Source organism: Chenopodium album, chromosome 23 (assembly GCF_948465745.1).
Source record: "Chenopodium album chromosome 23, dcCheAlbu1.1, whole genome shotgun sequence".
NCBI lineage: Eukaryota > Viridiplantae > Streptophyta > Magnoliopsida > Caryophyllales > Amaranthaceae > Chenopodium > Chenopodium album.
Window position 1 is genome coordinate 5,397,583 of NC_137856.1, and position 26,237 is coordinate 5,423,819.

The window sequence follows — 26,237 nt, forward strand, 5'->3', positions numbered from 1 at the left end:
TTTATAGGAGGCGGCCGGCCAGTTCAGGTGGGATTAGGGGTTGGGCATAGTGGTTTTACGGTGGGAAAAGGGGATTATTTTGATTTTTTGTTTTTTTTTTAACTTTTAAATTTTTTTTTATTTTGAACCAATCATTTGTCGACACGTGTCCTAGTTACCTGTTATAACAAGTCGTTGACTCGTCGTTGACCGGTTGGGACTGTTGGAAGCAAACTCATAGTATAGTTAGGATTATTAAAAAATAAACCTTAGTTGGGATTATTAAAAGTAAATCGCCAATAGTTGGAATTATTAAAGTGTATTTTTCCAATAAAAAACATAATGTTAAAAAGGTACTCCAGACTCTTGGATCACAAATTCACAACATAGTGGAGTGACCACAAATCTTAACACAAAGATCACTTGAAAACATAAGTTTATTTTCCACAAACTTACATTACTGCAATCACAAGTTCACAACCGACTAAAATAAATAAAGAAAGTGGCAGGCAGATAGGTATCCAACAATTGAAATTGGCTATCTTATACTAACATGGAAGAATTTTTTTTTTTTTTTTTGGTAACAATCAGCAATGTACTGTTTGATCTGTAGTAATACATATATGAATATCTGTAATCATATACATCAGCGCCAAAAAAGATCACTAGAACAACGGTTGATGTTGCTGACTTCGTTTCACCTGCCTTCAGGCGAAAAACAATATGGTACTCCGTATATCCGAATTGTTATATTTTAAGTTCCAGATGTCCTTCCTCGGATTTTGTCGAAATATTTGCATCATATAAATTTGATGTTAACCTCAAATTCAATCATTGTTTTTGAACCAAAACCTTATATTCACCTGTAGCGTAAGGTTATATTGCAATATTTTCCAAGGTAGACTTCGAGGAGCAGATGATACTTAGCTTCACCTGCCTTTCTTTGCAAACTTTGGATTCTTGCACATTCGGATACTTAATGGGGTGACCTCCACAAGTTCATCCTCTTGAATGTACTCTATACAGTCGTCAAGACTGTAATCAATTGGTGTATCGAGAACCACTGTGTACAAAAATTGGAAAAGTAGGGCAAGGAGAGGATTTAAAAATTTAGATGGTTCAATGACTAATAGAGGCAAACGAATCTAAATTGACAGCAGTTACAAGAAAAGAAAAGGATTTTCACATATTTAATTTTGGGCATTCACTGTTTTAATGATGCAACAGTAAAGACATGAATCAATGGTAAGTTTATGCTCTGAATGAATTGGTTTAGCATTTATAATGTATTGTGGAATCTAATGATCCATTTGATTTACGAAGCCGAAGGAGAAAAAGAAAGCCAGAATCTATGAGTTTACCTGTCTGTTCTTTGTTAGAACGAACATTTGTTGCTGCCTTCTTCTTGCACACGTTTAGTGATAGATCACCAGGTCTCTGGTGGATACCAACAATCTGACCTTTGTAAACATCTACTCCAGGAGCAATAAACATCTTGCCTCTCTCTTGTGAGCTAGCAAGGGCATAAGATGTACTAGTACCATCCTCAAACGCAACCTAGCCCAACAGAAGTTAAAGAGAGCTTGTCAAACAGAATGAACATATGTTGGAATCAAAACAAGTGCTTGTTGTTCAAGGTTTCAATGGTTAAAGAGCTCTTTTGAATTCTAAAGCAATAAGATTAGCGTTTATTTAGATGCATATATGGATTATCCAATGAATGAAAAACCAATAGAAATTACCAGTGAACCCTGATCACGAGTACTGATTTCACCAGCCCAAGGTTCATAACCTTCAAATATTGTGTTCAGAATTGCAGTGCCTCGAGACGCAGTTAAAATGGCATTTCGCAATCCCAAAAGACCACGGGTTGGTATTTTATACCTCAATACTGTTGTTCCTTCAGACCTGGGGTAAAAACAAAGTCGAAGACGAATGTCATTGCACAAACTACTGAAAAATTCTAGCAGCAAACATGAATAATCCGAGAAAGTCAACAGCAAATTAAACTTCCATCAAGCTATAACACCCAAATTTTTGGCAAATATCATAACTGAACACAGTGTGTGCTTGCTAAAATAGAAGTCTTTTCACAAGAACATAATTCGTGCATTAACAGATAAGCTACAACTAGGAAAGGTCTTACAAGAATTTCAAATTTTACTAATAGACAGTTTTAAAACACAAAGGTCAACGTTGTGTATTGGAAACCATAGAAATCAAAATCATGGAGCTAAACAAAAACCCAAAGGAGCTAACTGTCAAGGAGTCATGTGATCACTAATTTATAGACATGAATCACATGATAGTAGCAACAAAATTAGAAATAGAAAATATCAGGATAACAGCAAAAATGCAGTCACGTACCCAAAATTCTCCATATTAAACATTTGTCCACGTCTTTTACCCAAAAGTTCAACAACAGCGCCCATATGTTCTTCTGGTACCTCCACTGTTGCAATCTACAGAATGAGTTTACAGAACTGTAAATCAGGAACTGAGTAGCATAACTTTTTGTCCACCATCACACATTCATCTTATCCAAGAACCAGAGTATATACTAGGCATATTCCTCTGCAAGGTAGGTGATGGCTAACTTGCTTTTCGCAATTATGATAACAAAATGTTCAGTGAATTCAAGCACATAACTTTATTAACTTCAAGTCCTTGATTTAACAACTAAAGATAATGCTTAGTGCACTGATGCAAGCCCTTCCAGCATCAAATTGCAGCAGGAAGCAAAAAACTCAGAATTCATAGTAGCACAGACCTGCTCAGTTTGGAGTGGTTCTAAGCTGGGTGACAGAAAAGGTTTCAAGAGTTGATTGATGGAGCAAAATGTGTTATAATGAGTTGCATTTGTTTGTGAGGTCATTTTAGTCCAGTAAATAACATTTGGCAATCAATATTGCAGCCCAATAAGATACTTAGAGCTTACAAATTGCATCAGAGACCCAAAACAGCAAGATATGCAATATGAGAGTGCTAAGGGAAAGGACAAATGATGTTGGAACATTGATTCATTTGATTGATGATTGCCAATGGCAACAAGGACACATAGAAGCAGGAGTGCACTTCCGTGACCTCCAACAAGACCGTAATTAAAAAGTACTTAAAAGACTTGATGATACTAATGGATCAGCAAATGTTATTTTCCTCTTTATAAGTCCATATATTAAGATACTATGCAGAAAAGTGTGCTAAATTAATAGTTCTAGGATGTTTAGCTTCCAAGGAGATAGAGCTCAATCTCCCGCTCTATCTCCCATGACACAAGGGGTGGTAATCAACAATCAGAGAGTGGGTTCTACAAAAATAAGTACATGGGTTTGTACAGGGTTACAGTTAGCTAAATTTGAAGCCTAAAATTCCAAAAATCAGAAGTGCATAATGCATAGGAGCTTTCAAAACAATCAGTACCATCTCAGTAACTGCATACACTTCAATTCATATACTAGTAAAAAGGATCAGAACAGAGCAACATGATTAAGAGAATTAGTTTATTATCACTCAATTAATGACATTCATCTGCATTTTCTCAGAGACTAAAGCAAAACAAAATAGATGGCAAGTCCTATGAAGCAGTAAATCTTGAAAGGTATAAAAGTACATATCCATAAGGCCATATTTTATGATTTCAGCTGAGCAAATTTGACAACATTACTTTTAGTTTCGAAATATGAAATTAACTCATATCATACTTAATAATTTTCTTCAGATTTGTACCTTTGTTTCCTAAATTTATAGCCTTGCAACTCTTTGCAGCTTATGTTTTTCATTAACTGCCAGAAGGGAGGAAGGAAAACAAAAACCAGAAAGACAGTGCTGGCAGCTGGATAATTACCTCAAAAGGCTCATGCAGCTTGTCATCCACCTTTTTGCTAATAACTTTGGGGGGACCAACCATGAACTCATATCCTTCTCTTCTCCTATACCACAAAGCAATGTACAAGTCAAATAAGAGCTCTACTTCTTTAGGATATGAAAAGAATAAAATAAAACACAAGTGTCTTACATGTTCTCAATCAGTATGGTAATGTGCAGAGTTCCTCGCCCACTAACCATGAAAGTGTCAGAAGTTTCCCCATCTTCAACTCTCATTGCCAAGTTTCTCTCAAGCTCCCGATAGAGTCGATCCCTGAGGTTTCTACTAGTTACATATTTTCCCTACGGAGAAAAAAAAAACGGTACTTTAATGGTGTGACCATTGTGAACATATTAAAAGATTTAGTCAATACATATCAATTTAGTATGAACAGGAAAAGACTCATGAAATTTTCATTCCAGTCTGCAAAGAAAGTGTCATAAGTTCCAATGTGCTGAATAACATATTTAAGGAGAATTTCATATACATACCTCACGACCCACAAATGGAGAAGTGTTGATTGAGAATGACATCTTCACAGTTGGCTCCTCAACCTTTATTGCAGGCAAGGGTTTTCCAAAAGCTTTATCAGCAATCGTCTCTCCAATCTAAAGAAAACATGGAAACTGGGATCAAAAAACATATTATAACAAGACAGAAATCACGTTCAACAATTCTGCAAGTCTCGTTAGTCATACTCAAAGTGAAATCCAGCAAACAAACGAAATCTCACCTGAATATCTCCAATTCCACAAACAGCACATATATCTCCTGCTTCTACAGAGTCCACAGGAGCCCTAAGGAATTTCTCATAAACAAAAAGCTCACTTACTCTTGCATATCTACATGAATCTTCTGATGTGCATACCTGAACAGAAAAGTATTAGCTATGTTTTCCATACCTACTATTCTTTCCCTAAGGCAACACTCAGAAACAATTGTGGGATAAAAACATAAAATGATACCCGATCTTGCAAGTCTTACCTTGACATCCTTTCCCCTTTCAAGAACACCCGCATGCAAGCGTCCAATTGCTATTCTCCCTTTGTGCTCATCGTACTCTATATTTGTAACCTATTCATGTCAAGAAAAATATATACTGTTAAGGTGGGTGGGCACAAAGAAGAAGCAGACAAACAAAAAACCAAAGATATGAGAATCACAGATATATTAAGGAAATAGGAAATGAATAAATGACAAATTTACTACCCACCAAAGGACATTCCCCAGAAGGACATTGTGCTGGACAGATAAAAAAATAGGAGAATAAAGTATAAGATGTAATTGCATATTGCTATCAAATGAGATGTTTCATACTGACAAACTCTAATCCTAAAGATCATAATCACTTCCCCATAACAACCAGCAATAATATTCTGATGGAGTTGGTCTTACTATCACCAGATTATTAAAAAAAGAGCAATATGAATATAATGCCAGAACCAGATGTAAGGAACAACCACTAACAAGCATTTGTAAGGCACCATCTTTTTCAATACGTGGTCCAGGGATGCATCTGATTACAGACTCGAAAAGGGGTCCCAAATCATCTGCCAATTTGTCAGGAGAGAGTCCAGCCTTCCCCTTGATGCCACTTGCATATACTACTTGAAAATCACACTACAAATTAACAGTAAAAAAAACATCAGGTTAATCTCAGGATAATACATGATAAAATTGTAAAATCACTGCAGTTAATAGCAGAATTGACCAGACTCTACGCATCTGTAAAAATACTGGGTCTTGAATCTAGCTTATTTAGCCTTAGGGCCTGTTCTCTTCATTCAGTTCAGTTCAGTTCCGTTCCTAATTTCCACAATTCATTTTAATTCAGTTCAGTTCATTTCAGCTCCAATCAGTTCAGCTCAGTTTAGTAAATCAGAATAGGCCCTTAGTCATGTATAACAATAGATACTGGGAAATAAATAAATAAACAGGCAACTTTTCTTTGAAGGAGAAATATTATCAATGGTTCACAATTTATGACTAGACAGTTATACAAGAAGCCATAGAAACAACAACATTGTCATAATCCAAATGAAACTAAGAGATCCCTTTCTGAGTAGGTTAAGAGACAGATCAGTGAAATGTATGCAGCCATATCTCTGCAATTACAGATAGGCTGCTTCCAGTTGACCCTTAGTCCAATATAGGAGAAGACACACTACACCATAAATATATAGAAAGGCATCTAATATCTAAGAAAACTAACCTGTTCATCTGTTGCATTTAATTCGATGAAAAGTTCAAATGTAGAATTGATGACATAATCAGGACGAGCAGATGGCCTATCTATTTTATTAACCACCACCACAACAGCATGTCCAAACTCTAACGCCTTCTTCAGAACAAATCTTGTTTGTGGCATCGGACCTTCAACAGAATCCACCTAAGCAAGAAGTGAGAAGTGCAACAGTTAAAAATAACTCAACAGATATCTTCTCTGTGGCATAGGACCCTCAATAGAATCCATTTTAAAAAATTCCTCCATTTTATTTAGTTCACAAGTTTTGCCTTTCGCCACTATTCACAAATTCTACTTTGACGAGCTTTTTGTGATTTATAGTTATGATAAAACATAATCAAGTGGGAACTTGTTAAATTGTTTCAATGTATAATTTTCATGGTATCAACTCTTTTTGTAATGATAATTGAGATAATAACCGATGAATTTGTGCATTGACAAACTTGATAAAAGAAACGTGTCAACTAAAAAAGAACGGAGGAAGTGAAAAGTGCAACAGTTAAATAACTCCACATAACAGACATTACATATTTTGTCACATAAATCTAGGATGTACAAGGATATACTCATTGAAAAATCAGAGCTGCATTCACTTATAACAGATATTAGAGTCATCAAGATGATGAGAAAAAATAAAAGACTGATTAACAAGAATGGCTGACTTGCACTTACAAGTCATAAATTATAATATGAAGTAAAATTCTCTAGTACCTCACTGCCTCTCACCAGACCCCTGCCTAATGCAAGGCTTGGGAGATATGTGTATACCGCCTAATTTTTTTAGATAAGAAGATGCATGCAACATTACTATTACAATTTCAAATATCCTGTTTTTAATAAACAATTGAGTTGACTATGATAATGACAATAGACAGCAATTACAGATAAGATAGAGACACACAGAAACATAATTGTACATAACATGAGAGCACTGACCATCAATTGAGGGGATAGATAGGGAAGAGCATGTGAATCTTCCATTTACAGTTTTGCATACCCCTTCTGTTAGTCAGAACTAGAAGTGTACTAAAGAAGACAAATTCTGATCTTAAGATTGATCAACGGATAAAAAGCATCAATGTAAAATTTTCTTTTACAAATGAATTTTTTTTAACACTGGCAATTTAATCATTACATCAAACTTTTCACAAAGTTGACTGAGCCTAATTAATATAGAAAAGAATGAATGCATGGATATGTTTCAAAGAAATATATTTGTTAGATTTGGTGCACAAAGTTATAAACAGGAAAACCTAGCAAGAGATGGGGCATGCAAAAAATCAGCAACAATTTCACCGAGTTATTCAGCCATTATCCCAGTGTTCTTGTGAGCAATGCATGGCTGACAATTTCATAACAGCACATGGTACCAAAGATATACGTTAGTGTTGCCAGAAGCTTTATACAGTTTGTTACATAAAACAAGTATGTGAACACAATAACTCCACAAGTTTAAAATTCAACAATTGTGCCACGTACCATGTTATAGTATGCACATTCCAGATCATGGTTCCCAGAGGGGGTTGGGGAGCATTATGTGAACACAACAACCCCACAAGTGTAAAATTCAACAATTGTAACACATACCATGTTACTGTATGCAAATTCCAGATCATGGTTCGCAGAGGGGGTTGGGTGAGCATATTAGGTAACGCTAAAGCAATCAAATACATGTCATTATAAGAGGTATATGAGTTTTACCACTAAAAGAACACCTTCAACCATATTCAATATGCGTTCTACTTCACCTCCAAAATCAGAATGTCCTGGAGTATCTATGATGTTGATTTTGGTATCTTTATATGCGATTGATGTGTTTTTACTGAGTATGGTGATTCCCCTTTCACGTTCAAGATCATTAGAGTCCATTATTCTCTCTTGTACAAACTGGTTGTCACGGAACACCTGAAAATGATAGTAGGCAGAATGCATAAGAAAAGTGATTATCTCCTGCAAACTGATGCATTGTGTAAAGCAAATAGGCCAGATACTGTTCTCAGATTAGGCATTCTGCCATTAGTAATAACAGGTTATAAGCACAAAGTGCTATATTTATACTAATATTAAGCATCCTGTGGCCTGTGCCATTTTGCGGTATCGGAGGTGCTAATCACTGCTACTGCATCCATAGCAATGCCGATTAACCTATTGAGATGTTTACAAATATAGTAAGTCATGCACCACTACTCATTCTTGAACAAAGAGAAGTAGGCAACAGCTAGAATGCCACTAAACTTTACAATATAAAGGACAAGATAGCACATGAAATTTAATGAGAACTTGTTAGTTCAAATGGCTTTCCAAATTTGGCAAGATTCAAATAACATTATAGTAAAATATTAAATGAAGCAACTATATGACACAAAGCCAAATTAATTGAAATCAATACTCTTTGAATTATTTTCATTCTCACCTTTGCTTGTTTCAGCATAGAGTCAACTAAAGTTGTCTTTCCATGATCTACATGAGCAACAATAGCTATGTTCCTAATGTCGTTTCTTCTCATCAACTGCCCCTTTTTCTCTGGAAAAGCATCATGACAAGAGGCATTGGAAACTAGAATAACAACGTTTGCCACAAATACAAAAGTGCTTATTAAAGGAATTTAGTACACAACATTACAAATATACAACACAAGCACAACACATCGTGCAACCAAATAATTGATGTGGCATTTACATTGATTAAAATTCCGAAACTGCACATTAATCCTTAACATACAATCATACATGAACCCTTGACACCCATCATTTTAGTCACAAACCATGAACATCATAGTATGATTCGTGTTGTAGCATACTAACATGAACTCAATAACTACTGTGTCAACTAAACAAAGTTAAACAACTTTTTTCCTCTGCAAAAAAAAGATGCAGTATCATCAAAGATACGAAGTATATTGCCACGAATTCAGTGCCATACTATAGTGCACGAACACATTCATTATCCTTTGATTCCATTCTAAAATCATAAGTATACACTTAAATTAACTCGAATAATCATTCAATCAACATTTTTTAACCAAACTCATACACATTAAAAAACTTCAAAAACTGCAATAATCAGCTAATCACCTTTGTAAAATCAAAATTACACACAATAAACTAATAAAGCAATAATCAATTCATCATCAATCTAATATTAAACTTATTCACTCTAATTAACTCCAAAAACAACATTCTGTAACCAAAATTATACACTTTAAAAACTTCAAATCAGCAATAATCAGCTAATTACATTTCTAAAATCAAAATTACACACAAAAAACTTATAAAGCAATAATCAGTTCATCATCAATCTAATATCAAACTTATTCACTCTAATCAACTCAAAACTTCAACTAAAAATTGATAAGAAATGAGTTACCAGAAGGAGTAGAAGCAGTTTCAGCAACAGAACACCGAACAGAACCTCCATTAGAACGCTGTAAAACATGAGAAACCGAAGATTTCTTCGACAAAGAAGACGAAGATAAAGCGTTACAATTAAGCAATTGATTAGACAATTTAGATGATAATGAAGCAATCTTCGCAGCAGTCGTCTTGGTCGAAGAACTAGGGTTTCTAGAGAGAGAAAATGCGAGAGAATTGTGATTACAGATAGTAATTGCAGACTCCATTTTTGTTCTTCTTCTTCCTACAATTCTCTCTTTCTCTCTCCTACTTGCGAAGGAATGTTTTGGAGAGATAGAGTGAGAGAGTTGAAGGAGAAGAATGAAAGGAGGGAAATGAAAAGAGGGAAATGAGTTGGGTTTTTATGTTGCGTTATCCATTTTTTTGTGTGTGTTGGTGGCGGCTATGATTCGAACTTGTGGCCGTTTGGTACTCCACTAATTATGTGGATAATAGCTGCGATGGTGTATTCCTTGATTCGACAAATTTTGTATGAGACTGTCTCATAAATTATCTTTGATACTAATTGATATTTCCTTCGTTTTTTTAATGATTGCGACATATACTTCTTCACGCTATTTAAGAAAAGCGAGGTTCACGTGATGTTATACACTTTGAAATGGAGTGAGAGACTTTTTATAGTATAATTTAGTGGATCATGTGCTTTTAATAAAAGAAATAGTACTATTTTTTCCCAAAAAACTTTCCATTTATAGTGTGTTGCAAGTAGAGGTGGGCAGTGTGCCGTGCCGGCCCTCCACGGGTCGTGCATCGCCGTGCCTAGTGGTGGCGCGTGCCGTGTTGTGCCTACATCTTAGCGTACCAAAACATTTACTCCTGGTGTTTTTTATTTTTTATTTGCATCACTTAAGAATGTATAAAGTTTTAGGAGAGTAATAAAATATTGTGAGTGGGTGAATAAATTATTATAGTACTCCGTAAAAGTAAGATGGTGACCAATGAAAGAGAATGTATGTGAGAGAAGATAGATATTTTTATTATTTAAGTGTGGACCATGAAAGAGAGAGAAATGATAAAATAATTTGAGTTGTGTTTAAAGTAAGAGAGAAATGATAAAATATAGTATAAAAAAACCAAATATAGCAGTGATGCATTTAAAAAAAAACACCCATAAAAGAGAAGTGATGCAAATAAAAAAAAAAAAAAAACAAAGGGAGTATAATATAAGCTTCATCTCTATGAAGAAATTTTATACTAGCACTTCAATGCGGCATTAAAAACATCTAAATTGTAGGTGATATAGGGCCTGTAAACTAAACTGAATATTTTATAAGAGAAGGAAATTAAGAAGTGAACTGAACTGAACTTATTAGAACTGACAAAAAATAATCTAAAGAGAACAGACCCATAGCCATGAGGAAAATAAAAGGTGTTTGGGTTGCCCTTTTTATTAGATCGAGCACATTATAAAAGACACTCGTTCTCTTCTTATTCAGTTTCCCTTTAAAGTAGTTATCACATCTATTGAGAGATTATTTGGGCTTCTAATTGCATTGCTAATGTAGGCCATTTTTTTTTTTTTTTTTTTTTTTTTTTTTTTTTTTCAAATTTGAAATAAAGGCCATTGTCGATTTACTATTCTTTCTCATGATACATAAAAAAAAAACTCCCTTGATAAAGAGAAATACTAATAAAATTAAAAAATCTCAAATGAAAAATCTACATTTGGAATCCTCTAAGTGGTCACATGTTTGCAGTGACTTGCAAAATTGATCTTTTGAACCCATTATAACTTTATAAGGCCAACTCAAGTGGATAGCTGTAAGTTTGTAACTTGTAAGCCAATATAGACAATCTTGGGCCATAAAAACTTGTCCCATGCCCAATAATACTGTTGACAAAGTAGGCAAAATTCAATACTCACAAATCACATTAGAAAATAGGAGATGTCCATAATTATAAATTTAAGCTCCAAATGTCATCAAATATTTCATAAACAAACCAGTCTTTGGAACTATAAGATAATTCTGCTACACATTAGAATAGACGAATAAGAAAGTACTTATTACATTCTTTCATAAGCAATTATTCTTAGTCATTGAGAAAGTAATCCCTTAAGCTTTGTTTTGCAAGGCCACAGTCTTTTCCCAAGCTGGCCTAGCCAAGATATCCTTGCACCAAGCACTAACACACGGGCGCTCGTCGAAAATCTTCTTCACTTGAGTGCCCATTAGCGTATGCAATCGAGGCAAGTGATGAAGATCAGCCAAGGTGAATGTTTCACCACCCAAGTACTTGGACTCGCCTAAACGGACCTCATAAACATCAAGGACCTTAGCCAACTTAGCCTCGTTCTCCTCGACTATAGCCATATCGGTTTCCATGCCAAACATGCCCTTTAAGACAAGCTCCCAAATAAGTATCCTTGCTGGGGGATCAAATTGGAGAGCCTCAACCTCCATCCAAACAGATTGAATCGCCTTTTGCTTCAAGTCCTCGAACACCAATGCAGTCCCCTTGCTTTTGTAGGTATATGTTAAGTACTTCGTAATTGCTCTTGATTCTGTTTGAGAACATGGAAATAAATATGAATGCATATGTAAACATTATTGTATTATAATTCGATAGATGTGCAAGGTAACTCACCAAAAAGCTTGAATTCTCCATCTTCAAATGCTGGTACTTGACCAAATGGCTGAAATTATATGGTAGCAAAAATAAGCTTTCACATAATCAAATTAAGGGTTATGTGATTGAGTATAAAACATACAAAGTATTTTTTAACTTCAACCATCAGATTAAGCTTTTGGCCGAGTTGGTCCTCTGCAAGTATTTTTACATGTATAATTCCTATTTTTTTATTTATTATTTTTTTTTAAAGAAATATACAACTCCTAATTATTAACATGCATATACTCTTTATTAAATAATGTTGAGGTCAAATACATACAATTTTTTCTATAACTATAAGTCAAATTGCAAACTTGGGGGATAAAAATAGTCGATAGATAGGTTGACAAAAAACAAGAAAAAACTTACATTAAAGAAAGATAAGGTTGTTGTTTGTGATCACCGGATTTCATGTCGACTGAGACGAATTCGAAGTCGAGCTCTTTTTCATGAAGAGCAGCCACAACACGGCGTGTGGCTCCAGAGAGTGGGCTTCCATGAACCTTGATCCCCATGCCTGATCTTAATAATCTAAGTTGTTTGGTTTGGACTTATGAGAAAGCTTAATTATATTGATGAAAGGATACAACTATTTATAGTAGTGTTACATGAAAATGATCCTAATACAATCTCTATGATTCACAAGTAATCTCTATGATTCACAAAAATCAAACAGGCTTTGATAATAATATTGATATCAAGAGAGATTCTCTTGATATCTCTAATGTGGCCAATATGGGGTAGTCAAAGGTAAGATAGAGAAAAAGAAGGATTTAGGCAATAATATGAGAAGGTATTAGTTATACTTCCTCCGTATATTATTACTTGTTCCATTTTTTCATATGACGAGTTTTACGATAAAAAGTAGAATTAATAAAATATGAAGGGAGTGGGGTTAGTGGAAAAATAAAGTCTGATAGTTAGAGGAGAGAGAATTTGGAAATATTAAAGTATGATAGTTGGGGATTTAGGGCCTGTTCACATTTACTAAACTGAGCTGAATTGAACTGAACTGATTAGAATTGAATTGAACTAAACTGAACTAAAATGAATATTTTATGTGAGAGGGAAATTAAGAGCTGAACTGAACTGAACTGATTGGAACTGAACTGAACTGAACTGAACTGAAATTAAGTAAATGTGAACAGGCCCTTAGTAGAGAGAAGAAATTAATAAAATATTGTACCATGTTTCCAAAAAAAGAAAAGGAAACAAGTAATAAAATACAACCGTAAAAGGAAAGTGGAGAAAGTAATAAAATACAGAGAGAATACCAATCAAGCTAGAAGTGCTCAGTAACCTTTTGAGATTCCGGTTCCAGTTTAGGGTACACTGTTTTGTAATATACTTAATAACTTTTTGCGGTTTTTTTTATAAAAATAATGCTAGTCGGTCACTAATTATAATGTTTACAACTTGCAAATAAAACAAACTAATAGTAATTGTCTAACAAATTCAATACATATATTTAAAATTGTTATTTTGATATTTATGATTTAATAAATAAGTTAGAATTGGTGTATAATCTGAAAGTAAGTGATACTTTTATCAGGTTACACCGTTACAGTTTACAGGATATTCTACATATTTTGGTTCCAAAAAATTGAGAACCTGTTACAACATGTTCTCCATTTTGCTACCTGGAACCAAAACTTCTTGTACAGCGTCTGGCTCTAAAACCTTCGGTTCCTAACAAAATCTGAGGTATCCTACTTTTTTGCTCACCCCTAGATCATAATACAAAGAATATTGTGCCTACAAATTAAATTAAAATATTTCAATCACTGTATATAAAATTTCGCTACTCCCTCCTTTCTCAACAACTTTCATATTATGAGACAGATGAAGAAATATATATACTTCGTAAATCGTAGTACATTATAGGTTTCATATAGAATACTCCCTCCGTCACTTTATTATATGTCTATTTTTCATTTTGCACGGGAATTTAAAAAGTTAAAAATTCCTTAAACTAAAAATTGGGAGTACAAATATGCATGTGGAGTTAGAGAGAGATAGAGAAAAAGAAAAAGTGGTTGAGAATTAGGAGAGAGAAAGTATTGTGAATTGAGGTAAAGTACAAAAAAGAAAAAGGAAATTGATGACAAATCATCAAAACAAGAATAATATTGGCAAAAAGTGCAACCTATAAATAGAAATAGGCACTTAATTTTGGTCAACCCAAAAAGGAATACAGGCATGTAATAAAGGTAATAAAGGGACGGAGGGAGTACAAAATTACAAATCATACAAGTAGATTTTCAAATTAGACATATGAGCAGTAAAAAGATTAATGTCCAATAAAAAACTACCATCCCTATTAGGATTTGGAAGCAAGTAGGTATAGCTCTCACCTTTGAGTGCAACATAACCTACAAACAATGGCTTACCCCATCCAAAATCTGCTTCATGTAATGGTAACCTACCAAAAGAATTTATTAGAAGGTTAGGACATGTAATAGCCTTCCCCTCACGAAAAGGAGCCATTACATCTGGTTGCGATTCTAGGTAATCAATGGAAGATCTCCAATACTCCGAATCTTCCATTCTTTTTAGTGCTTCGTGAACCATTTTGGCTACATACCACAATGGTTTACAAGTGACTTCTTCTGCTTTAGCAATGCATACCGTCTTCATGATTACATTTCCGAAGTACCCTTCTGGTAAGGTTGGATCCTTTAGCCTTGAGCGCCCGTCAGTTACTAGGTAGAGCTTCACGCATTGATCACCGGTTAAGCCACGGGCCTTACAAGTGCTCCGCCACACATGCCCGGTTAAAACTTCAAATGTGCTTGCTTTGTAGCTTTCTATTTCAGGGGACATTGCTTGTGCTTTTAATGCATCAATTTGATGTTTAGTGAATTTAAAGAGACCGTCAGTTGTAGTAGCAATTTCACCTGTGACATATAGATAGTTGTATTCGAATCATAATACATACATTTACAAATCATTTCATCTACCAATTGGTTGTTGGTACAGTTAGTGGTGATTAGGACTGCACTTGGTAGGGAAGACTTGTGTTCAATCCCATACAAAAACAATTGGGAGGAGACTGGTACCTAACCACCCTGAACTAATCCCCGAACCCGAATTAGGTCAAAGGGTGATCCGGGTGGAATACCAAAAAAAAAAAGCATTCCATAAATGTTTTATTTGAATTTTATATTCAACTATGGTGCCTGAGGGTGCACCGGTGCGAATAGTGGAAGAGTGGGACCATGGAGGGATTAAACGAGGGAGAGGGAGACGAAAAATGACTTGGTTGGAAGGAGTTAGGAAGGATATGAAGTGCATGGATTTACATGAGGAATTGAGGATGAAGCTTTGGATCGTAAGGGATGGAGGAGAAAAATTTAATATTGATGACTACACGGAATAACCAAATTTGGTTCATGTTACCCGACTCCACTTTTGGGATTAAGGCTTTGATTGATTGATTGATATGGTACCTAAGGGTAATTAATCTGTCTATAGAACAAAAAAAAAGTTTTATTTTCAATCATTGCACATTTTTTTCATTAATATTTAATATCCTTTTGATATTTTAAAAACGTATTTCAGTTTAACCAGCACATTAATTGCTATAACAAAACTTTGACCAATAATATAATAATATGAATTATCAAAAATTAATGTTTGAAAAAAAAATTATTTAGACGATTCTAGCACATACGTTACTTAAATGATTGTACTTAATCTTGTGTATAAAGTACGAACATTGGGTAAAGTGGTGTACGTGTATAATTTTTAAAAATCCAAATATAACTTAAAAAAACCGAATAGAAGTAACATTTTTATTTTTATTAGAAAATACAAGCTTATCTATGAGATAAATAGTTTTTGTTCATCCCATAAGACCATAACATTTTTGTAAATAAAACAACAATTTTTCCATAAAAAATGGTTCTTCCAATTGGGAATGACAACATAAAATTTAAATTTATTTACCAAAATGACTATGTGATAAACAAATTAAACTTACCCACCTGATGATAAACCTTTGGGGGGTAAGGGTGGCAACGGCGGCTCGAACTCTATGTGGTTGAACTTGATCTGAGGCGGGTCACGAGGGCTCAAGTAGACAGACCTTTCATGAACAGGCAAAACCGCGAGGTTATCGCCTCGGGCGAGCGTCGCCCATGAGTTAAAGAAGTAAGTGTGCCCTATTCCATCAGCAACAAAATGATGTGTAACATAGGCAAGACATACAGCACCGCATTTAAAGCGAGTGAGTCGAGTTAATAACAGCGGGAATGACGAGAGTCCACCCTTGTAGTCGCATGTAGGCACCACCAACTTACGAAGCTCCGGGTTGGGCGGCTTAAACTCTCCGTAATGAGCAAGCGGATATGCTGCTTCGGCCTCTTCGAATAGCACTCCTGCACCATTGCAATCGATCTCGATTCGACCACTCTTCTCATTCTTAATTAACCGGCCTGCTACCGGATAGAATGGTACTAGTATTTCGCTTAGAGACTCTTTAATAACATTTGTGTCTAATAACACTTTTGAGTTGTTGTGGGTGGGAGTATAAATGTATATGACAGGAACATGAGCATGAGTTGAGCCTACAAAGTCAAGGTGTGAGAGCCAAAGACGATGCTTTCGAGTCGGTTTCGATGGCCGGATTAGAATGGATTCTTTTACGGTGATGAGGCTCATATTTGTGATGGGAGGAGTAGACAGTAGAGACTAGAGAGTGGTGATGCTTCATGCATGGGTCCCTTCCTCTTATATAGAAATTAGTACAACAATTAGTCTACGATGCAATAAGTTACAACAACCTTTCAATTAATGATATACAGTCCCATACGAATTTCTTATTGGCTGATTTTTATTTCTTTTTTTTTTAATATAAATTAATAATAAATCATTAATCTAATTTTTAATATTTATTTATTAATTTTGAAACAATTTCAGATTTGTTTTTTTAAATAATTTTATTAAATAATTTTCAAAATTCACTTTTTATTATTACTAAAATTAAAAAATAATTCATAACATAATTATAAAAATATAAGTAAAATAAAATAAAATTTAAAAATATGAAAAAAAAACATTTGTAATTAATTTTGGCATACAAAAATAAATCTAATCAATCAGCCAATTTTGACGTATGGACTACTATTTAAATAATTGAAATGTGAGTAGTGGTAGAAATTAATGATCAGATCTAATTTGTGCTGCGGGGATGATGTATCGAACGACCCTGACCGAACCTCAACCCTCACATTTATTTTTATGGTAAGGAGACACTTTGAGAGTGAGGGAGAAGGGTAAGGGACCCCACCCTCAAAGTGCCTCTAGTGGGGATTGAACCCCTAACCTTAAAGTTGGAAGGTACAATCTTTCCCACTAGACCGAGCTTAGCTTGGCTCAATTAAGTTATGTTTGGGTGTCAAAATAATGACCATTCATTTTGAACCTTATTTCTCAATTGGGGGTCACCATGTCAAATACACTTAAAGTCATGTCCAAAATCAGCAAATTAGTCCAAAGGCCATACAAAGTTCATTAAAAGAGCCCATACCTCCAAAGCATGATGCGTGTCCTAAAGGCTCCGCTTTATTTAAAGTTCATTAAAAGAGCCCATACCTCCAAAGCATGATGCGTGTCCTAAAGGCTCCGCTTTATTTACACCCATGGGTATACTAGTCTAAAATTCATCATAATCAAGCATTAGGTATTAAGCCTCAAGCACTTGCTCTCTCGCTTAGCATTTAATACTCTCGCATTACATTAAATGACTAATTTAGGCATCGGAGGGACGTTTCTTAAACAACCCTCGAGACCAGTTAATGTGCTTTGTTGTGTGAAAAACCCTTGGCCTATAGTCAATTGAACCGAGCTCCATCTTTAACCCATTAGACTAAAGATCTTCTTAGGTCCACATTTTGTCACTTCTAATTATGATTTATGAAGTGTACGCCACTTAATTAATTGCGTTTGTTAAGTAGTAGACATCTAGCTTTACTTCTTGAATGCAGCTAATATCAATGAATCGTAATGACTCAGATCAATAGCAGAGCTGCTAACGTTCAATTTTTGTCCAGAGTACCATTAATTATATATATATATTTTTCTACTACTTAATCATAAATAATCCTAGTTGTGAACTTTGTATAGCTCGATTAGCTCCTATGTGGACAACTTAATGAACTTAATTTTCGAACCTTGTAGCTTTACTAGTTGGGCATTGTGCAATAAGGCTACACTAATTAGGAAGGACCGCGTGTTAGTTTGATCCTACGCAACAACAACTGAAAGGGGACTGGAAACTAACCACTCAAAACTGATCTTCTAATCTAAATTAGCCTTAAAGAAGAACCGGGTGGAATACTACAAAAAAAAAAAGCTCTAATGGGATACCGGTGTTCTAGTGCCCCTAGACTTCTTATGTATTGCTACTTCTTTTGATCCCGCTCATGGGTGAAAATTCTATAGTAATCGTTTGAAATTTGACTACCATAATCAATCAATAATTTAATAATTAATATAATACTAAAATAGATATCAAGAATGATACGTGCCACTTCTTGGTGCTGTTTTTTTTCCCTACAAAACTCCCCCCTCGCTCTCCTTTTAGCAAAAAAATCTTTTAGTTTTGAAATATTTGTATAATGCAACTATTATAATATTATTCCAAATCTTATATATTATCTTCATATGAAATATATTCGTTTTTTTTCTCGTTTATAATTCTTCCGCACACATTACCTAAAATATTATTCCAACTTTTTTTTTAACTATAGAAAATGTGAGCCACTACTTCAGATACAAGATACTATCATTATCACGTTGAATATCTTAAAGGTACAAAATATTGAATTTTTTCGAAAAAGTAATAATAAAATTGATTCATATAATTGATTTTAAAGAAATTACTTTACAACATTGCTTTATTGTTTTTTCAAATATCTTTAATATTTTGTTTCTTAGACTAATGGTGTATTAGATATGACTATCCAATAAATGTTGTGTTTGATAACTATGTCTAATTCTATAAAATTGTAAAATATCAATCAATATTTTGTTATTATTTAATTAAAAAGATAAAATCTTAGTAAATACAATAAAAATTATTATATTTTGCGGAAAATTGTAGTATTATTGAATTTTACCGTTGCATATAATATTTCCTTCTCTCATAAAATATTCATTTCAGCTAAGTTCAGTTCAATTTATTTTAGTTTAGTTCAGCTCCAATTAGTTCAATCCAGCTCGGCTCAATTCAGTAAATGTGAACAGACTCATAGTATAAAATTATGTGAAATTTGAATCATTAAAAGTTGGTTGATATGGTAAATGTATTACCTATATGCATCGGAGTTATGGGCTGGGTTCGAATATTGTTCAAAGCATATTTTAATTTGTTAAATGAAGTGGCTAGCTTACGTGGCGCATATTCTTTGGATGGTGAACTGGCATTGTGACATAACACACATACTTTGAAGAGTGTCACGTGACACCGTTCCTTTAAAAGAAACACATTTTAATATACAGTTTAAATTTTAACAAAGAACAAAAAACTTAAAAATTTGGAAAAATTGATTATAATAATCCCACCTTTGGTCGATTTGCTATTAATAATCCCGCCTTTAGATTATTATTTAATAATCCCACCTTTATAGGGGATCTTCTTTTATTGGTCCCTTATGACCGGTAGCCTGTACATTGGGTAATTTCTTTCTTTTTTTAATTTGAGTAACACATGTCACTAAATAATTGGTTAAAAAATTAAAACAAAAACTATTTTTTTTTTGCTAAATTTTTTTTTTTTTTTTTAAAAAAAAAGTAAGAAAATCGAACCCAGCCTAGCCCCTGCTTCAGCAAATTGCCGGCAACCCCCTTCCTCTTGCCCCGTTGACGACAAGGCCACACTCCCCCGTCGGTCGCTAAAACCTCATAGCTCCCTCAACGGCGAGATCCATCCTGAGTCCCGACATTCCCCAGCCCCGATCCACCACCAAATTTTGCCCCCCAAAACCACCAATATCCCCAACGAAATTACCCAAATTAATCCGATTCAAACCCAAATCAAACAGGGGCAGCGGGAATAGGGTGGTTTGAAGAGGTTTTCGGCAGTTTTTGGAGGATTTTTGACGATTTTCGAGGGGTTTTCGGCGGTTTCAAGGTGGTGGATGTGGTGGTTATTGTGGTTTCCGGAGTGAGAATTGGTTCAGGTGGTGATTTCAGGCTTGACTTTAGGTGGACAGAGTGGTTTTTGGTAGTGGGGTGTTCCGTGGCTGGCCATTTTCGAGGGTCTAGGGTGGCTGCCGGCGAGTTTTGGTGGGGCTATCTTAGGGAACACGATTTCACGGTGGGTGGGAGAAGGCTGGTAGGTGGTGGGTTTTTTTTGTTTTTTTTTTTTTAATTTTTATTTTTAAACCAATTACAAATTGACATGTGACATCTTAACCTATCAATACCGGTACTAACAAGTTAGGGACCAGTAGAAGAAGATCCCCTATAAAGATGGGATTATTAAATAATAATCTAAAGGTGGGATTATTATCAGCGAACCGGCCAAAGGTGGGATTATTATATAATCAAGGCAAAATTGGCCTCAACAACACAAACTTTTAACAAGGTGCAAGTAGCAGCATGAACTTTGACTAGTAGCTATAACAGCACAAACTTTTTTATTAGGTGCAAAAAAAAATCATAAATGAAGCTTGATACCAAAAATTTTGACGAAGACATGGTATCTAATATTTTATTATTATAAAAATCTTTTAGTACTGCGTACCTCAATTTTTTTTATGGCAAAAAATATTAAACAAGGTTTTGGAGGTCAATTTAGTCAAATTAGCATAAAAAATTACAAAAAAATCAATTTGCGTGTTATAAAAATGTCTCGGTCAAATATTGGCTCAATTTGGACCTTCAGGACTAAATATAATATCAAAATTTGCAAACAGTTAATAGAATATTAATATTCGATAAAGTTTTCGATCCTAGGTTTCATTTATGATATTTTGTGCACCCAATAAAGAAGTTGGTGCTGTTACAGCTACTAGTCAAAGTTCATGTTACCATATGCACCTTTTCAAAAGTTCGTGTTGTTGAGGCAAATTTTGCCTATAATCAATTTTTCCTAAAAATTTTTACACATAAGAACAGAATTAAAATACTTGTAAATAATTTAAGATTCATATAGTCAATCTTCTTAATTTAGTACAAAATCAAATTTAAATCGTGTGTAAGTTGCATGGGTTTAAAATCTAGTCAACAATAATATAACACAATAACAAGCATTATAAACGTGGGATCAATAGAAGATTGTTTTGCACATCAAACTTCTTTGCCATAGCACGTAATATTCCCTTTTGAACTTTTCCTGTAGAAGTCTTTGGGAGCTCCTTCACAAAACATACCTTCTTAGGCACCATATAATGAGGAAGATTACTTCTACAATACGTTATAATATCTTGTTCCGTTACACTTCCATCTTTACCACTTCTTACAACAAATGCACAAGGGCTTTCACCCCATCGCGGGTGTGGCATTGCCACCACGGCCACCTCCGACACGTTTTGGTGTCGATAAATCACCCCTTCAACTTGTACACCACTAATATTCTCACCACCGGATATAATCACATCTTTCATCCTATCCTTTAATTCTATATACCCGTCCGGGTGTATAACACCTATATCACCGGTATGGAACCACCCGTTAGCAAATGCCTTTGCGGTAGCATTCTCGTTCTTAAAGTATCCCTTCATTATGCCACTACCACGTACCACAATCTCCCCTGTCGTCTTCCCATCATTAGGCACACTTTGCATTGTTACCGTATCTTTAACATCGACGTCTGCTATGCTTAGTGGACTAATCCCTTGACGCGCCTTCAATTGTGCTTGTTCCTCTTGTGAAAGACGATCCCACTTCTTTTGCCACTCGCACACTAGTGCAGGGCCTACAGACTCGGTTAGTCCATAACCGTGCACGATATGAAACCCAAGTTTCTCCATCTCTTTAAGTAGTCCCGGCTGAGGAGGTGACCCACCAGTAAGTACTTGGACTTGGGAGGTTAATTGTACGAGCTCATTTGGCTTGGCTTCACGGATGATGTCCAACACAATCGGCGCACAACACATGTGAGTGACTCCATGGAGTGCTATGCTTTGGTAAATTATAGACGCGGTTGTATTGCGTACACAAACATTAGTCCCGCCTCGAGCAGCAACTCCCCAAGTAAAGGTCCACCCGTTACAATGAAACATCGGTAAGGTCCATAAGTATACAGGTTCGGTTCCCATCTCCCAACCTAAGATCATACTCAAAGTACTTAGGAAAGTGCCTCGATGACTATACACCACTCCTTTAGGAGAAGACGTCGTACCGGAGGTGTAGTTAAGAGCAATAGGATCCCACTCATCATCAATCTTCATTGGTACAAAATCTACATTTCCCATGTCAATCAAGTCTTCATATTCCAATTGATTGTCATGCATTTTGTTATGGTGACCGTTGACATTTTCCATAGTAACAAAGTTTTCTCTTTCGTGTTTTCCATGTTTGTTTGTAGGAGAATCCATCTCAGTGATGATAACAATAGAGGGTTTCGATGTTGAACGTTTTGGGTCATTGTTTAAGAGACAAAGCGCCTCGTAAGCAAGAGGGATATACTCGTAGTCCACAAAAAGGATCTTAGCTTCCGAGTGGTCGAGTATAGACTTGAGAGTATTGGCGTCAAGCCGAGTATTGATGGTGTTGAGCACAGCTCCTGCCATTGGCACTGCAAAGTGCATCTCGTACATTGCTGGTATATTTGGGGCCAATACAGAAACCTAACAAGTAGGAAGATATAGAATGAGATGTGTAATTCATGTAGCAAGAAACAATACACTTTGTATTTAAAAGAACAACAATTTTTTGCAGTATGTTACTAAAACGGCCCCTTGATAAGTGATATACTTTGTAATAGATAACGTGAATGCATGCTAACAGATTAAGATAGGAATGTACTCCATAATAAGCTTGTGTACAATAATGAAAATTATAATTTTCAATTTTTTTTCTATGACAAGGAAGACCCTGGCCAAAATTTAACTTTCATAGTTTTGTTGATCCAGTATTTATGGGATAGACGTACACTTAAAAATAAAGGGAAGGTTAAGAATATCATTACCATCAAAAACCCTCATTTGGTAAGATTCGAACTCTAGGTTTTTTTGATTTGAGGTAAGTACTTTATCAAAGTATCAAGTAAGCTAATACTTTGTTGGTACCATATAAAAGTAATAGAGCTTGCAAATTGAGTACTTTAATTATATTCACCTAAGGTATCGAATAATTTGCAATGTGCTTATGTAGTTATGTGCATAATATATTTTGATTTTCTAGCCAATGTGCAACAAAAAACATGGCAAAACATATAAAGGGTCATATATTAGAGGTATCAAATCGGATAATCACATGGAGTTTGGGTCAAGTCTATTCAGGTCGGATATATCAAGTTCAAAATTATCCTTTTAACCCGCTTTGGGTCGGATCGGATCACTTTCGAGTCAGGTAAATTTCGGGTCAAGATTTGTCAAGTCCATATCGAGTTTAGGTTAAGTCAACTTCAGATCGGTTCACATAAAATCAAATCAGGTTCAAAACGGGTTTGGCCGGGTTAATCTCGAGTCTAATGACTTTGGATCGGGTTGGTTTTGATTCGACTGACTTTGGTTTTTGTTAAGTTTGGTTTGATTACTAAAGTTGATTCAGTATTCGGTTAATTCTAATTCATATTCTTTTCGTGTTTGGCTGAATTTTGGCTGAGTAGACCAATTTAATATTCAAATAAGTACACTTTTAAAATCAGAGAAATTTTTGAGTTTTTTTTTTTTTTTAAAAATCTTGTTATTGGGTTGAAATCAAATTATTCATATGTCATTTTTCCATATTGTGTCATCACTATATGTTTAAGTAAAAAAAAAAAAAAGGTAATTTAGGTTTAAAATTATGGTTAGTTTGAAATCATGTCAAGTCAAAATCAGGTCGGGTTAATATCAGTTCGGATAAAAAACAGATCGGATTGAATCGAGTGTTTGTCTAGTCAATTTCAATTCAGAATGAGTTCAGATCTAGTCAAACCGGTTCGGTTTGAGTTCAATTCGGGTCAAATCGGTTTCGGGTTGAGTTTAAGTCGGGTCAAATCGGTACCGAATTAAGTTCAAATTGGATCAAATTCGGATTTGGGTTGAGTTTAGTTCGGTAACAGATCGGGTTTGGGTGTTGAGTTTCTTGGATCAAATCAGATTGAGTATTGTACAGTTCGAAACGGTTGATTTCGTTCAGTTCAATTCGGTTTTGACACCTCTATCTTATGCGAAGTATCATATTTTGCCTAATGCCTACTAGGGCCCATACATTATGATGAATGGGCTTGATCTAAGTAATATCAGCCCTCCCAACTATATTTCTCTACTAAACAAGTAAACAGTCTTATTAAATTTTTATTCATTTAATTAGGGATGATCTTGACTTTAAAAGTATTTTACCAAATTAGTCTCTACCCTCTAATCCTCTATGGTGACTTTTGACTTGAGCAATAATACTATCTCAATTTCAATTTATTTGCAACATTTATTAAAAACAGACACTAAAAATTATTTGCAACAAACGTTTTAATTTCTCTGATCTTGTCATTTATTTCTATATCTCTCCTCGTCACATGCAACTTTATTCTTATCTCTTTATTTTCATAGACAAAAGGAGGAGAGAGTCCTCTTTCCAGTTTCCACCCATGTGAGAGGGTTATAATTCTCACACCAAGTAAGTGAAATACTTATATTTTTATTATTAAGGATAAAAATAATAGTATGATGAGAGTTTATGAAAAAACTAAATAGAATGACAATTATAGAACATTTTTTTTTTTTTTTTTTTGAGAGAGCATAATTAACTACAGAGTAATAAAAAAAATATACCAGAAAAATCAACTAACATATAAACTAACCACATCATTTTTGGCAATGCCAAGGGATTGGAGGGAGGAAGCAAGGCGTCGACAGCGATCGTAGGTTTGCCGCCAAGTAAACCGAGCACCACCGTATACGATGGAGGTACGATCAGCATAAAATTTAGCAGCTCTTTTCAAGAATGTGATTGGAGTAAGAGCCGTATAGTTTGCCTCGTACTTGTTCATGTAAGTGTTCATGATTTGTAGCTAATTTTGTAAGGAAGATTTATAGCTAATTAAAGAAAATAGAACTAATTATCTGACACTTTTGGTGTGCATTGGGTGAGTGTCATGATTTATAGATCACTTAGCTTGTAGCAAACGGACGTATTGAGCAAGGACAGCGTGGGGTATTTTATTTCCACGTTATCTGTGTTAGACTTATTTCTTTCCTATTAATGAGAGCAATAATGCAAAGTTAACTAATAATCCTCTTAAAATTGTGCTAAGTCATGGTTGAGTAAGATCATGGATAATATCATCATTTAATTTGGAATTCTATGAGTATTGTCTCTTAAAACAAATGCTAGTTAGGTGCGTGTAGAAAATTGGAGATGGATGTAAAGTGAAAGTCCGTAAAGATAGATGGATGCATATGAATAAATCGATCTCATTGTCTATCATCACTCTAGCTACTTCAAGCAAGAAATTTGAAGATTAATGACTTTGTTTTATGACAAATAGCCTCATGGAACAAATTTAGAAAGTTAAAGGCAATTCTTCATCTTCAAGGATGCAAGGACTATTACATACTTCCTCTGTTTTTTTTATACTTGCAACACTTCTCTTTTCACGCTTGTCGATACATTATTTCAATCGTTTATATCTTTAATTAATTAGCAATATGTAAAAATTATAAATGTTAGATATTAAAATAGTATAAACCAAGACAAATCTAACAAGATCCCACATGATTATAGTTTTTCTTAGCTATTAATCATTAAAACTAATCAAAGTAGTGTACATGAATAGTGTAAAAGTCAAAATGTTACAAGTATAAAAAAAAATAAAGGAAGTACGTGGAACCTTCAAATCAAGAACATGACTTTTTCAAGTTTTTTCTTGTGGAAAATATTTTTAACTACTTGAAGTTTTTTCTTGTAGAATGTATCTTTTAACTAGATTAAAGTTTTTTCTTATAAAAAGTGGTCTTGTTTGGCAATTGGC

The 26,237-nt window shown here is 34.6% G+C and overlaps 2 protein-coding genes and 2 pseudogenes across 2 annotated transcripts; all 4 read right to left on the minus strand.

Annotated features, from left to right (window-relative positions):
• Positions 1–398: 398 nt before the first annotated feature.
• Positions 399–9,827, minus strand: LOC145608776 (putative elongation factor TypA-like SVR3, chloroplastic). Its single transcript, XM_081664376.1, has 14 exons — positions 9,456–9,827; positions 8,503–8,612; positions 7,791–7,994; positions 6,057–6,233; positions 5,312–5,464; positions 4,829–4,918; positions 4,578–4,712; positions 4,336–4,452; positions 3,995–4,146; positions 3,824–3,908; positions 2,347–2,441; positions 1,722–1,887; positions 1,341–1,536; positions 399–1,042 (listed from the first exon to the last, which is right to left on the minus strand). Exons 1-14 carry the CDS (start codon positions 9,706–9,708, stop codon positions 909–911), a joined length of 2,067 nt encoding a protein of 688 aa, XP_081520502.1. The 5' UTR covers positions 9,709–9,827; the 3' UTR covers positions 399–908.
• A 1,729-nt stretch (positions 9,828–11,556) lies between these two features.
• On the minus strand, positions 11,557–12,627 carry LOC145609111 (glutathione S-transferase-like; annotated as a pseudogene).
• A 1,723-nt stretch (positions 12,628–14,350) lies between these two features.
• LOC145606910 (shikimate O-hydroxycinnamoyltransferase pseudogene) lies at positions 14,351–16,774 on the minus strand (annotated as a pseudogene).
• Positions 16,775–21,245: 4,471 nt separating this feature from the next.
• Positions 21,246–25,321, minus strand: LOC145609009 (trans-cinnamate:CoA ligase, peroxisomal-like). Its single transcript, XM_081664586.1, has 2 exons — positions 25,068–25,321; positions 21,246–22,908 (listed from the first exon to the last, which is right to left on the minus strand). The coding sequence occupies exons 1-2, from the start codon at positions 25,266–25,268 to the stop codon at positions 21,370–21,372; spliced, it is 1,740 nt and encodes a 579-aa protein (XP_081520712.1). The 5' UTR covers positions 25,269–25,321; the 3' UTR covers positions 21,246–21,369.
• Between the last annotated feature and the right edge of the window lie 916 nt (positions 25,322–26,237).